Here is a 15346-nt window from a genome sequence, read left to right on the forward strand (position 1 = left end):
TAAATAATATTGCCAATTTGTTAAAATCGAATAATCCTCCCTCGAATAATTAATTTTAATATCACAAAAGAGAAACACGTGTTCGTTAGTAAAGAGATTTCAATGTCCCATTTTAATCCTTTATGGTTGCATATGAAAAATAAATCGTTTTACTCTTCAAATACTGGATATCGTCGGGTGACAAGTAAAAGTCACTAACTAACATCATTGAAATTATTGGACAATAAACCGTGTTACAAGTGTAATAAAGTGCATTGTTACTTTAATTTTTTGATAGTACTTAGTGACTTTTACTTGTCACCCGACGACATATTATAACTATATTATTATATTCCTTAATAAATTATGTTTAATTCATAAATGTTAATATTTCAGATATGTATATAAGTGCCTAAAAAAAGTTTACGTTCGTAGTCGATTACTGCTTCATACGGTTTTTCCCGTGTTGTCGGCTATACTCGTAGCGCGTAGCTCGCGCTGGCAGTGATGTGTTATTACTGAGGGCTACACTACGGCGTAGCACAAGTGAGCACTACATAAAAGATATAATATTTTATGTAGTGCTCAGCCATAATATTCTAACTTAAGATACGTCAAATATTAGATATAGAAACGGTATGGACAGTGTCAACCAAGTGTCAAAAGCGACGTTTCTTCAAAGAAATACGTCACTTTTGACACTTGTTTGACACTGACATATCCGATCCATATCGTTTCATTATCTTATATTTGACGTATCTTAAAGTTCGAATATGGCTGTAAGTGTTTGCTAAAATAGCTCCTGATATTACGTAAAGCAAAAATGAACTAATAGCATTTTTTTTCTTTGTATTTTGTCTGTCCTTGTGCCACACTTATGTCCTTAACTAAGACCCACGTGGTTCGAGAGAATCTCCATGCTTGTGATCCTGCTCAACTGCGTGACGCTGGGCATGTACCAGCCCTGTGTCGACGACCAGTGTGTTACCAACCGGTGCAAGATATTACAGGTAAGCATTTATGGTAGACAGCCATATTCGAACTTTAAGATAAGTCAAATATTAGATATCTAGTTCATAATCCGAATCGGGCCCAGAGCACAGGGCGGACACGCCATACATCAAAAATGATTTGCGTTTATATGTGTGCGCGGCACGTCTGTACACGCGTCATCGTCATTGTGTATCTGACGGACTTCTGGCATGCTCTCAGTAGAGCGACTTACGCACACATTCATATCGCGGCCAGTCGCGGGGCGAGGTAATCCGAGTCGGGGCAAGGGCGGTGCGTGTCCGTTCTGTATGATAATACTATTACTTATTCTGTGCCGAGAGTCTGTCTGGATAGAGAAGAGTCGTGTGATGTATTGGGCCCCATACATTCCACGACTCTTCTCTTTCCGCACAGACTCTATGTGTTATCCACCACTGTAAGATAATACATACCACACATGTATGTACGTATAGATACTGAAAAGAACATAAAGTACTTAAATGTCCTGTTCATTACTGGTCAGCTGCCTATATCCACGATGCTACGACGACGTACCGATGTCTTCTTCTTCTTCTTCCTCGCGTTATCCCGGCATTTTTTTTTGCCACGGCTCATGGGAGCCTGGGGTCCGCTTGACAACTAATTAAGTAGGATTTTATGGCAGGTAAATATAATCAAGAGGAATAATGTTTAATTAATTAATTTAAATTTGGCTCCTCATTTTTAACAATTCATACATAAAAGTCAGAAGAATTCAAATTTAATTTAATATGCTTTCATGAATTATTTGCCTTTATAATTCACGGGCACAAACGCAAAATATTTAATTAATTGAGTCAATAGGCTTTACTGTGTGCTCGAATAAAATGAATTATAACAGTTGTGGTCTGGCACATTCGTATTTTAAAACAAATTAATTATGAATGGCGTGAAACAATTAAAGTCACTTTAATATTAAAAAAGTTAATCTAATAAGAGCGAGTCAAAGCTTTACGTTGTCTTCTGAACGTTTTTTTTGCGAAGACTGGCTGGAAAGAAAAGTAAAAGCTGAAACACCAACCAAAGACTTTCATTTGTTTAAAAAAAGAAGATTCTTTCCAAACGCGCGTAACGGGACAAACAAGAGAGTTTATACATTTTTGTTGAGACGTTTTTCTTACTTTGTAACATTTGCAGGTTTTCGACGATATTATCTTTGCGTTTTTCACGTTGGAGATGACGATCAAAATGGTCGCAATGGGGGTGTACGGCCACGGCACTTACCTCGCAGACTCCTGGAACCGCCTGGATTGTTTCATTGTTATGGCCGGGTAAGTGGTTAACATTTGCTTACTTCTTTGGTTGGTTTCCTGAAATTAAAATACTTTACATATGTAAAAAGAAACGCAGTGTAGTTTTGGTCGTAAATACCTTTACTACGTTACTTAGGGCTATTATAGAGGAGGGGCTAAAGACTAATTTTGCAAATAGAGCATTAGGTATAGGCTAGCAAGTTACTTGGTCGTGTTATACAAATACTGCCAATTGAGTTGCTATACTTGCTGTGTCACTACATAGTATAAAACAGAGTCGCTTCCCGCTGTCTGTCTGTCCATTTACTCGTATGCTTAGATCTTTAAAACTACGCAACGGATTTTGGAATTTTTTAATAGATAGAGTGATTCAAGAGGAAAGTTTATGTATAATTTGTTAACCCGTGCAAAGCCGGGGCGGGTCGCTAGTTAATATTAATAAAAAACTGAGTCGGTAAGATTATTTTTTCCTTCACAGGGTTTTAGAATACGCGTTACATGTGGAGAATATCAATCTATCGGCGATAAGAACGATTCGAGTGCTGCGGCCGTTGCGGGCGATCAACAGGATACCAAGTAAGAAACTAAATTAACTTTAAAGGGGCCTGTCAGTTAGAACAAAAAGTTGATAGTTCCGAACAACGTACAGGCACAGAATAAATAATAGTACTAAGTACAGAAGACTCACTCTCTAACAAAACGCGTCTGTTACGATCAGCACAGATATGGCCGCTAGGTGGCGGTGGCGACAGCGCCACGCGCGGCTTATGGCTTCCCCAAAATTGGGGCCGAACGGAATCGCGGAGTGAGACACGCCTGGCAGAGGCTGATATCGTCCGGCGGACTGATAATTATGGGGTCCCTTAATATTTCTAGTAATTAGAATGTTACGACTGATTTCGGAAAAGAAAACCGACGATCAAGGGTCTGGAAGGGCGTTTTCTATTGTTGATAAACATCTTATTTTTGACCTAGCAAGCGCGAAGCGTCTACGTACGTTACGTTTCTGCTTAGGCAAAAATACTGTCCGGCTATTCACCTCCATACAGGTCACGTTATAAAAAAAATGATTTTTTTTGTAATATAATTATTAAATACATGTTTCTTTCGTCGACTTACTTTTTGCAATTTTTTAAATGGTGGCTTTCTTGATATCTATCTTATTTGTAATAAGGCTACAACACTAACAGAATTATTCATAATATAACTACTAAATTCGAGCAATTTATTTGTAAGGAAAATGCTGAAAAAATAATTCAATTTTAACTTTAAGAAATTTTATAACTTCAATAAAAACAGTACCAGGAACTACTTTGAATAATTAAATTGAACAGCAAATTTCACAAAAATTTATGTTGTAAATAAACGCTTCGTAGCAATCTTCAATTACTCACTAAAAGCTTTCTCAAACTAAATAAGAAACTTAATATAAGAACCCTGTTTTAGGGTGTTTACACACTCATCAAGCGTTAACGTGGTGTGAGGAAACGGATACTTTTGTCGAGATAGGGTGAATTTAAATTGGGATTGCTCATTTCAAAGACAGTATTGAAATATGAGCCAGGAAACAGGAGTCGCAACTACGAGCATACATTTTGCTACAAAACGAGCATTATTTGTACCTATTAGAAATCGAGAACGGTTATAACGATCTCGATGTTACCTTGGGCCTGCAAAGATAATCCAGCTAGGTGTAATCATAATAGGTATACCCTCGTGATTTCTGGTACAAAGCAGGGGTATTTTACGAGTATTCATAAGCAAATCTTTTATTCAATGTTATTACTTGAAATATACAAATTACCTAATGAAGAACGACTGAGTTCACTTTCAGCTATGAATTTTACTATAGTTACATATAACTGGTTGTTCTTCACACAGAACAAGTAGAATGGCGATGCGAGTAGGGTACGTGTCGCCGCCGGTTATGAGCAAACACTCGCATGTTAGTACTCGCCCGCGCTGACCGAAAAACGTAAACATGCCTTTTGCGCCACAATAACGTTCAGATTAAGAAGCCAGACATCAAATCTGTCTAAAGGAGGCGTATCCATTCACCAGGCATACAAGTTTTTACTACCGTTGCGCGAGAAATGTGGAAATGTGGAGAGGAACGAGCGGCGACACCGGTTCCGATACTAACTGCGCGCGATAGCCGTTCTAACCTCTTTAATATGTTCTGTGGTTCTTCACATTTCAGCCTCCTTTGTCGACGTTTTCGAGGAAATCTAAGCTTGTTTATAAAAGAAGCTAGGTATATCAAAAGAAGTCTCTGACGTTTCTCCAGCTACTCTGTCCCTGACATTATCTCGATTGTCCCAAATTTTCCGTTATGAGATAATTAAGGAGAAGGATTTTGCACTGATGGAATTTGATAATATCATTAAGATTCGAGATATGTTGAAATGTTTCGTCGTTACACAACCTTGGTCTACGTGTGAGAATGATTACGTAACATAGATAAGTATGTTTGGTAGGTATATTAATATGAGCTATTAATACAATCGAAAAAAGTTTTTGAAAAAATCTGGTTAATTTAATATTTTAAACTTTTAAAGGAATACCTGCTTAACATATTTGTAATGCACTATAAGTATGTAACGCCCTCACTATACCTAAAATATACATAATTGTATTATAAACAAAACGCTTCGTAGCAAACTTCAATTACTCACTAAAAGCTTTCTCAAGCTTAATATATTCAATATTATTAGGTTTTTCATAAAATACTTTGTCTTTATTAACCTAAAAATACCAACCAATTACGTTTTAGAATCACGTTAAGTATAAGAGTATTACAAAAATGTAATATTCCGCTAAGCACAAATGCAGCGACAGAACATTAGAATTCTGCATTGCTTAAAATTTAACCTTTATTTACTCGTATTAAGGTTGTGTTCGGTACTGGTCGGTAGAATGTGAAGTGAGCTTTCGTAAGTAATGTGATCTTGCAGAAATAACCCTGAACTGGCGCCGAGCGAGCGTGGGTGCGATCGATCGCGCAACAAGTAGCCTGCAGCCCGGCCGCAGCTCGGCGAGGCTCGCGTTTGTACAATATCACAAATGCACACGATTTTCAACCTTATATCAATGGAATAAGTTGAAATTTTGTACACGTATTTGTAGCCGTGTGCACTGTACAGTCAAAATGGTATACTCATACTGGAACATGTCACTTTTAAGCAATACGCTCGTTACAGTTTGCCTACTGCTATAAAGCGCAGTCATTGGGTTGGGTCAATTGGGTCAATTTGTGCGATGAATGTCACTACCTATTGTATTATTTCTAGTAGGTACTATGTGTTGTTTCGCTAATATGCCCTATAAATTGCAGTGCTTAAGTGTCATAAGAAACTAGACGCCGCCAAACATTAGAATTTACGCTCCCATTTTAAAACGAGTAACGAATACAAATACAAATACACACAACTTTCCAAGAACACATTTTAAATATTACATGTACCTAGTTTTTTGGTTCTTTTTATTGTGTGATTTTTCTTTCTGGGTAGGTGCAACAGATATTCGGTATTCGGCCGAATAGTAGGAAACATTCGGCCGAATACCGAATATTCGACAAAGTGGCCGAATAGGCCGAATACCGAATAGTTGCCGAATATTCGTGGCATCTCTAATTTCAACATATCGTTTTAAAATGAGAACATAACTTAGATTTTATGGCGCGGCTTTTTGGCGGTGGGTTCTTGTAACTCTTAAACTGGTGTAACATTCATAAGTAAACAGGATTACCAACATTGAACAATAACGCATATTATACTAATTGGAATTAATAACACTAAGCACATCATAAGTAATCTATTATCCTGTACCATTTCCAACATTACACATAAGATCTGATATCAATATTTATCTAAGAAGCCGTTCAGGACCTACGCTGAATGAATTACAACACAAATATTCCACTTACACGAGAGAGTATCGATCGAGCAACAAGTAGGCTGCGCCACCAAACACCTTATAGCTAATAGAGACTGAGTGTTTGCTGACTAAGAGAGCTCCAAAGTATCAAGTCTGGAGAGTTGTTGCGTAGGTAGTCGAATAGCTGAGATTCTTACAAGTCGTAGGTAATTAGGCACCGTAAAATGTTACTATTTTGCTCCAGTATTTGTTCCAAATTAAGGAAATTATGAATATTGTTTACCTACTTACCTTACTTAGGGGTTACACATAACATACAAACATAACATTTGCATATTTTAAACGTTAAATGCCTATTACAATCAATAGAGGATTCACGTGTCAGTTTTTCCCATTAATGAAATAAATAATACTTGATAACGCAAAATAAGGCCTTTATGGTCGCTTGATGACGCCGTAAAAAGAAATCGACTAGATAATTTCAGACGAGTAATAAATAAATTATTACTAATGACTGGTGTGGATGCCACGGCTCCAAAACATTAAAACATCGTTTTGAGCATTTCTGAATAATTTAGTAACCACAATTATCAAGTGGCGCCGTTAATAGCTTTCGTGCTGCAAATTGCTTTGGAAGGGCCAATGTACCAATGAACCGAAAGAATTACGCAGCAATTATGCTGTTTGACCGTTCAAAGGACTTCTACTTACTTGATTTTTACTCGTAGGCATCTCCTAGTTGTGTCCGATTAATTTCGTTTCCTCATTCTACTTTGTTACATTATATTTATTACGACTCGAGTTTTTAATCTGTGGAGTACATAATTTTTTTGCTCTAAATGGATCTATATTTAAAGCTTAAAGCTCTCTCAGTTTGTAAAGAAAATGACTGAAATACAGTACAATAAAAGGAGTAGTCAAGTGCATACTTTTACCCACCAGAAAGAACGATAGAAAGAATAAAAGAAACAATAATAGGAAACAGAACTAAGTAAAAACCGTTGAAACACTGAGCTTAATTTATTTATAGCTGAGTAACGGTTTTGCGCGACCGACTCAATTAATCGCACTGCTGTGTAATGGACGCCAACTAGTCGTTATCGTGTTTTGTACCAGCATTTATAGGATTACTTTATTCTAGTGCTTGAAACTTTTATTAAAGTGTAGTTTGCATAGATCGCCTGACTTACGGTATGAAATTAATACTCGTTCCTCTAGTCGTACCTCCTGTACGAGGAGAGGCAGGGTTGTATTTTAACAAGATATAGTAAATTAATGGGTAGTTTAAAAGCAGTTTAACTAACAACCGGTTTTCTACTATGTATACAAAGAAACAAAAATATATACGTACGCAGTGAAAAGCTAAATAAAAATGTGTAATTAAATAAAACAAAGTGTGTCAGTATAAGTAAGTGTAGTAAATTCTTTTCGAAAATAAGACGTAGACGCTTCAAAGTCAAAGTCCGTACAGAGTTAGCTTAAACGGACTCTACTAAGCCAAGAGAACATATAGGTACAATTAGGTACCAATTTCAATAGGGAAATTTGTAAATATCAAGCTTACCTCGTCGCCGCGTAATTTTCTCTCAGCTAAGGCATTGCTTAACTGATGCTAATAATTTTAATTGAAACGAGTACTGAACTGTAAAGTGGTAAAGTAAATCTCCCGTCATCTCCGTGGTGCGCCTACACTCGGCGCTCATCGATTACCGGGGGATTAATTGAGAGTCCGCTCGCGCGAAACTGTTGCTCAGCGGTAAATATGTTCTGCCATCAGTATTACAGAGGATTTTTTCGTTTATACGTAGTTAAACTGAACAATTTTATAAAACTTAAAGTTACAGTTTTTAAAGTTTAATCGGGACTTATAATATACATAAATACATAGTTCACTTAGACCGAGCATTATATCATTTGAACGTCTACAGCACTAAGTGCAGACAACGAGCGGCGGATCCTAAATAAATAGCAATCCAGCCACGGCCGTTGTTTGAACCATTAAATTAACTTGAACGCTTGCAGAACTAGAACGCAAGTTACGGAGTTTGTGTACCCGGTCAGGGCGCGTTTAGAGAACTTGTTGAAACCTAAATAAAACAGCTTTAAAACAAACTACACTCATTCCTAATAATGTATTTACTTAGTCTGCACTGCCAATTTTATATGTATAAAGTACCATGCTGTGTAAACAAATTTACTAAGTTATACCTAGTTCAAAGTCGTGCGTCCCGTCTCGCGTCTCTCATTAAAGCTACCCAGTAATAAGCGAATGGTCTTTTAACAAAATGATTCGCAGCACTTACTTTATATGTAGCAAGTTATTTTATGAAAGACGTGTGATATTAATGAACGTATAATCAATCTGCCTTCAATAATTCCTTTTTTTCAGAGTTGTCTTTTTGAAACGTAAAATAAATAAATACTGTAGATACTGTACTAAAATATAGAGATAAGATCTAGCTAGCGCATCGCCTTCAATTTAAACTTAGAATCCTTTTTCGCTTCGTAAAATAATAAAAGGTATGTACTAGTTATTACTGAAATGAGAAAACACACGCCGCTCCGACCCCAAACGAATGAGATCTGGCCAACATAATGATGATGAGATACTTACGCACCATCTTGCTAGATAAATTGAATATCTTGAAAGTTTGACATTGTTTACAAACCGGTCCAATTTAGCACAAATTGATGTTTATTCCTTGGTGTTTACAAAATAAATTTACAATTTGAGAAAGGAAGTTTACCATCCAGTCATATTATTCAAATGAGCATCATTAACATTATATTCCATGGCAATTCAAGCCAGTCATTAATATTTAAGAGCCCATCAACGTGCACACTAGCGCCACTGCTAAATAATCGTGATTATTTAAATTTAACGAAATATATTTAATAAAGGGGGCCGCTACGTACTGTATCTTGTATTAAAGTACCTTTTGAATACCTACATCAAACTAGTTTTTATGTTGCTGGATTCGTCAATCTATGCCTCCAAAGTTAAAACGGCCGTTTTTGTTTTGAGTTTATAGATTGACGAATCCAGCAACAAAGAAACTAGTTTGATGTAGGTATTCAAAAGGTACTTTAATACAAGATACAGTACTTACGTAGCGGCCCCCTTTTTTAAATATATTTCGTTAAATTGAAATAATCACGATTATTTAGCAGTGGCGCTATAGTGTGCACGTTGATGGGCTCTTAACAAATCTCGCTAAGTCGGCACTGATCTCTAATAACCATGCCCTGCAAATAAATTGGGACAATGCAACTTACACAATTACACACAAACCATGGAAGGCAAAGTTGGAACGCTTTGTAAGTATGTAATACGAACATGTGACGTTGCTCTACTAAGCGAAAATCCAGCGCGCGGTTAGACACACATCGGCATCGGCACTAATTTGCTTCCCACAATTTATTGCCCCTCGGAACCAATTTTTCCTCAGCCAAATGAGAAATTTGATTTATTATGACCACTGATTGCAATGTGTAAGCTGCAGTCACATTTGCGTGGCATCCGAAACGCGTGAATTAGTAAACATCGCTTCAGCATTAGCCTGCATGCATACATCTGACATTTATCATACGTTAAGTGCGCAGTGGGATTTACTCTAGGAATTTGCGTATTTACATTGATGCTAGTTGGATTACTATGAGTCACACGTAAAACAATGTGCAATATGATTAAATTTGGCATATCTATTAGTTATAATTTACCACATACTTATTTGTTCTTTAATTCTAAAGAGACAATGCAATGCTAATAGGAGAAAGTGATCTTATACCCTTCAACGAGCAATTCTTGTATATATTTTTTTTGAGGATCATGGAAACGGCTCTAACGATTTCGATGAAATTTGCTATATGGGGGTTTTCGGGGGGAAAAGTCGATCTAGCTAGGTCTTATCTCTGGGAAAACGCGCATTATTGAGTTTTTATATATGTTTTCCGAGGAAAGCTAGGTTTACCAGGTATTGCTATTTATGTGACTCATGTGTTTTTACGTTTTTTTCGTGTAGATAGTTTAGGTTCGGATTTGTAACAAGATCGTTATTTTAATGCATTATATCGAAAACTGTTAAAAAACCCTAAAGTCGTATTTCAAGAAATTTATCATGGTGTTGTAAAACCCTTTATTATCCTTATTCGTCCCACTAAACCGTAATTAATCTGATTTCTTAAGTACAATTTATCCGTGTCAATAGCGGTAGAAATATCCTTAGCTGTGGACGGGACGGGGGCTTTGAAGGGGCTAATCTTGATTAAGAGTGACTAACTTATCAAACGAACTTTGCAGACCCAAGATTCACTTAAGACTTTAAAAACACTTCCTTGCCTGCTTTAAAGGGATCTTAACCTGCTTTTAGCCTGCCTTTAGATTCTTGAGAAAATCTTAGATTTTTGTGAAAGAGTTTTCGTAAAAGGGCCGAAAAACTTATTATGTATAAAAAGTAGTTCAGTTTGCTAACGGGCACAATATGTTAAGTATAATTTGTTTGTTTTTATGTATTGTTTAAGTTACGTCCCACGTTCGAACCAAACGTATGCTTTGATATCGTCAGTTTTGTATAAGTTTTGGTACAATGATAGTATAACTAAAAAGTTTTCTTTTCAAAGCGAGTCAAAGACAACCGAATTTATATTTAATTATATTTACACATTTTTATGAATAACAGCGCTCAATTTATTTAACCCATTAAATTTTTATGTATGTTTCACAGGTATGCGAATCCTAGTAATGTTACTGCTGGATACCCTGCCTATGCTCGGCAACGTCCTGCTGCTATGCTTCTTCGTCTTCTTCATATTTGGCATAGTGGGGGTCCAGCTGTGGGAAGGGATCCTCAGGCAGCGATGCGAGATGGTGCTGCCACCGGGCACCTTGCGACCCAAGTATGTCCAACCACCGTTCATTTAAATAGGGTGTCGAATAGATACTTTTGAATTTCGTATTCAAATTAATCATATGCAAACAGATGCAAATGATTTGTGGAATAATAAACTAATTAATGATAATTAACAATTAAGCTTAGCTTTGCGCTCGATTTCAGTGCGGTTTAATTATCTCCTATTTAATATATTATCTTCCATTACTAATATTCAAAAGTATCTAGACCAATACCGAAAGCAAAAAGGAGACTATTTTATCGTGTTGTCCTCTTTTTCATAAGCTCATATCATGGCGTTTATTTGCTGGAACAAGCCAACGCTGTCTACAAAGTTGGTTAGAACATTGTGGATGAAAAATTAATTGAAATGTTTGCGTTATGTTACATTTTGGTCTCTAGGCTCGTAGCGGCACGTCCCATGCTAGCGTTGACAGCATGCAATATTTAACGCTTCACTCGCGGGCACATCCATGGCTCCTCATAATCATTTGGCATTATATTTTATCGTTGCATACTCAAGCAAATGCAATGTCGTCGGTACACCTATGTTCACTGTTTACCAACGCGCATGTTTAACGTACAGAATGGCTTTATTGACAAGCTAACTACACACTTAAATATTGCATCCCGTCAATTCACATATTTAACAGATATATTTTTGACTGACAATACACGCATGACGAATCATTCAATAATGTAGCAAAAGATAGACCACAGACATTAGTAAACGTAGCATACATCAACATACCCCGTTGTAGTAGTTTCGACTCGCAGAATTTGCTACATTGTAACTGATTATAAAATCATAGCAACAAAAATGTAACCATTAGGAATGATAGACACTAACCAACCCTAACATTACATTGTTTCTGAAAGCTAATAGTTTTATATGATTGATTATCAATCAACATTAAATAATTATGTGAATGTCTGTTGGAAATATTGTGACAAATAACTCGTTACATATTCAGATACTAAATTTAAAATGCCTTCAAATAACACTCCTATAACACGCCACAGTTTCAACAAGGCATTCACATTTTTAGACATCCAAGTTGCAAGTAAGGTCTAGGTACATGACACACGTCACTGCTACCTCAAATTTATGTTCCAGAGACCTGTCCGAATGGTACAGAGTGCGCGTCAGAGTCAACTCGTAAGAATTAGCGATCAAAATTAATGTGTTTCTATTAAGAACATTGAAATCTGTTGTTTCGTGTATCTTCACACATCTGCGGTCCAGATGTGCTATTGCTAAATTGCTTCCCTTTCCCAAATTGGCATTTCTACAGCAACCTCCTAAAACAAATTAACGTTAACTAACATTTCAAATTAATCTTACACTAATTATTCCTGGTCTTTAGAAATCCCAGTTTGCCCCTAAACAAGCAATATGCTATCTCTGTTAACTGTACCTTTCAGATTATATTGGAAATATCCACATACTTCCACGAATATTTCAAACACAACATAGAATGAATACCCATTGAAATTTTGCTGCACAAATACTAAAATCTCGATTAAATCTTGAAGTCACTAAATTGATTAAAGTCTCTTAATATCACTATACATCTCTGTCAGTAACACACACATACAACTTATTAATCTAATCCACCTAACGTTTTACTTTACACACTATCGCTTCAAATTACTCGTATTTCAGTTTAAAGTCTGTCCAATTGCATTAAGGCGAGTATATAACGCCCCAGTTTAAAGGCCTCTGTAAAATTCTTACGGCGATGATCGAGGGAGGAGGAAGGGCTTAACGACGGTCCGTCGAATGATGTGGGTTACGACTTACGGCTACGTACCGTGTTCCGGCGGGTAATGACGCCCGTTAAACGGTAACGACTCAGCCACTGCCGTTTATCTGGACGATTCACTAATACTGACACTTTAAGCTGTTACGACTTTTACTAACTTCATATTTAACATTTTAACGTGTTGTTTCGAACCATTTTTCATTGGTGGGTGTATATAAACTATAAATATTTAAGTATTATTAGAATTTTAGGTGAACAATAACTTTTTGTGTCTCTTCTTAGGATTTATTTTCATACACCACTTAATTACAAATAATCTATTTCTTAAGTAGGATCATATTTATCACGTATCTTATGAGACAAATTTTTCGGATAACTTACCACTTAACTCTCGTCATTTATATCGTTTTGTAAAGAGCATTCGTTATACTTCTATAGTGAACACAGCATGAACATTGCATGAATCTTGTCTCGATCGTTAAAGCCAATGAATGTCTTTATTGCATGTCCCGTTAAAGAATAATATAAGTATCGCTTAATTTGCTTTTATCATAAGATCATAACGCTACCCAGATACTAAAACTACCATGGTCATTTAGCTTACCATCATTAACATTTCATATATCCGTATTGAAATCAATGTCAGTAACAAAATTCACGGTTAAGAAAACGAATTAAAAGCAAACAATTGCTTAGCTTCAGTTTCAAGCGTCTTTCTCTTACGCAGCATATCGTTTTACTACGAGTTTTCAAAAGAGTTGGACTACATTTGCACAACGCCTGAAGACAGCGGTATGCACCTGTGCGGGGACTTCCCGCCGTACCGCTACGGTCCGCTCGTCTGCAACGAGACCGCCAAACCGTACCCGTCCCGCAATGAGCCGACAAACGTGTCTTGTGTAAATTGGAACCAGTACTACACTAACTGCACTCAAAGGGGTTCCAACCCGTTCCAAGGCACGATCTCCTTTGACAACATCGGTCTCGCTTGGGTTGCTATATTTTTGGTAAGTTCTCTAATGTTTTACAAAATGTATACCTACGAGGGGTGTTCAAAATATTCTCGGTATGAGAATGAAAACAAACAAGTACGAAAAGTTTGATATTTTTATTTTTCGATATACTCCCCCCCCTATGTTCATACACTTAAAAGATCGATCAATTTTTTTTTTTAATCCTGCATAAAAATATTTTTTATCTTTGGTGTAAAAATGCTCCTCCACTGCCGCCTTCAATGCTTCATCATCGGAAAATTTATTTCCACGCAGATCCTTTTTAAGATTGGGGAACAAAAAGAAGTCGCTGGGGGCTAAGTCCGGACTATACGGTGGGTGAGTAACAGTTTCAAACCCACATTCAACAATAGCTGCCTTGGCAATATGAGCAGTATGGACGGGGGCGTTGTCATGCAGAAGCATAACACCTTTGGTTAACTTTCCTCGCCTTTTTTCTTTGATTGCATCCTTTAATTGACGTAGAATGTTAGCGTAGTACTGTCCTGTGATATTTACACCTTTTTCTTTATAATCGATCAGTAATATTCCTTCACAATCCCAAAATATCGTGGCCATGACCTTTCCAGCTGAAGGGATGACCTTGAACTTCTTGGGATGAGCTGAACCCTTAATGTGCCACTGCATGGATTCTTGTTTACTCTCTGGGTCATAATGATGAACCCAGGTTTCATCTCCAGTAACTATTCTTTGCAGCACCTCATCAGGATTTTCACCGCACAGGTCAATAAAATCGGAACAACAAGCTACACGCATGTCTTTTTGAAGCCGAGTCAGCATTCGCGGAACCCATCTTGCACTTACTTTTGACATATTAAGATGGTCATGGATAATATCATGTACGGTACCAATAGAGAGATTGGTTACTTGTGCTATAGATTTTACCTTCACTCGACCATCTTCCAATATAAGTTTTTCCACTTTATCAATATTTTCTTGTGAAGTAGCTACTACAGGCCGGCCAGGTCTAGGGTCGTCTTCAACACTCTCCCTTCCACGTTTAAACTCGCTTGACCACTTTTGAATGGTAGATAAAGAAGGAGCAGACTCACGGTAAACACAATCCATTTCCTCTTTTATGGTTTTTTGATTTTTACCCTGTTTTGTCAAGAATTTTATCACGCATCGATGTTCTAATTTAGTTAACATTGTCAATTCCCACATGATGTTCATGTTTGTTCAGCAATTGCAGAAAAACAAAAGAACATCTCGGTTCGAATGATACTTTTTTTTAATGTCAATGAATAAACCTTAGCGGCCAGTAACGAAATAAATTTTAGAAGAGGTTGTAAGATATCAATACCGAGAATATTTTGAACGCCCCTCGTAACTACTTACATTTACAAATGTTGTACACGTAGGCATCTCCGTTACTCATAAACATTTGTTATTTTAAGGTTATATCATTGGAAGGCTGGACAGATATAATGTATTACGTGCAAGATGCTCACAGCTTTTGGGACTGGATCTATTTTGTTCTTTTGATTGTGGTAAGTGTATACAAATCTGATATTACGGACTTGAGCCAAGATGGAATC

The 15346-nt window shown here is 36.8% G+C and overlaps 1 protein-coding gene across 4 annotated transcripts in view; it reads left to right on the plus strand.

Moving 5' to 3' along the window:
• The first annotated feature begins 832 nt into the window (after positions 1 to 832).
• Positions 833 to 15346, plus strand: part of LOC134651184 (voltage-dependent T-type calcium channel subunit alpha-1G-like) — a 48704-nt gene continuing 34190 nt past the window's right edge. For 2 of the 4 annotated variants that reach the window (XM_063506226.1, XM_063506224.1), the window contains exons 1-6: positions 833 to 989; positions 2149 to 2282; positions 2743 to 2840; positions 10865 to 11036; positions 13523 to 13802; positions 15206 to 15298. In XM_063506226.1, coding sequence (XP_063362296.1) covers positions 897 to 989; positions 2149 to 2282; positions 2743 to 2840; positions 10865 to 11036; positions 13523 to 13802; positions 15206 to 15298 — 870 coding nt within the window. In that variant the 5' untranslated portion in view covers positions 833 to 896. The remainder of the gene's footprint in view (positions 990 to 2148; positions 2283 to 2742; positions 2841 to 10864; positions 11037 to 13522; positions 13803 to 15205; positions 15299 to 15346) is intronic. The other 2 variants (XM_063506227.1, XM_063506225.1) reach the window with 1 other exon arrangement.

Source organism: Cydia amplana, chromosome 9, assembly GCF_948474715.1.
Source record: "Cydia amplana chromosome 9, ilCydAmpl1.1, whole genome shotgun sequence".
In the NCBI taxonomy this organism is placed as follows: Eukaryota; Metazoa; Arthropoda; class Insecta; order Lepidoptera; family Tortricidae; genus Cydia; species Cydia amplana.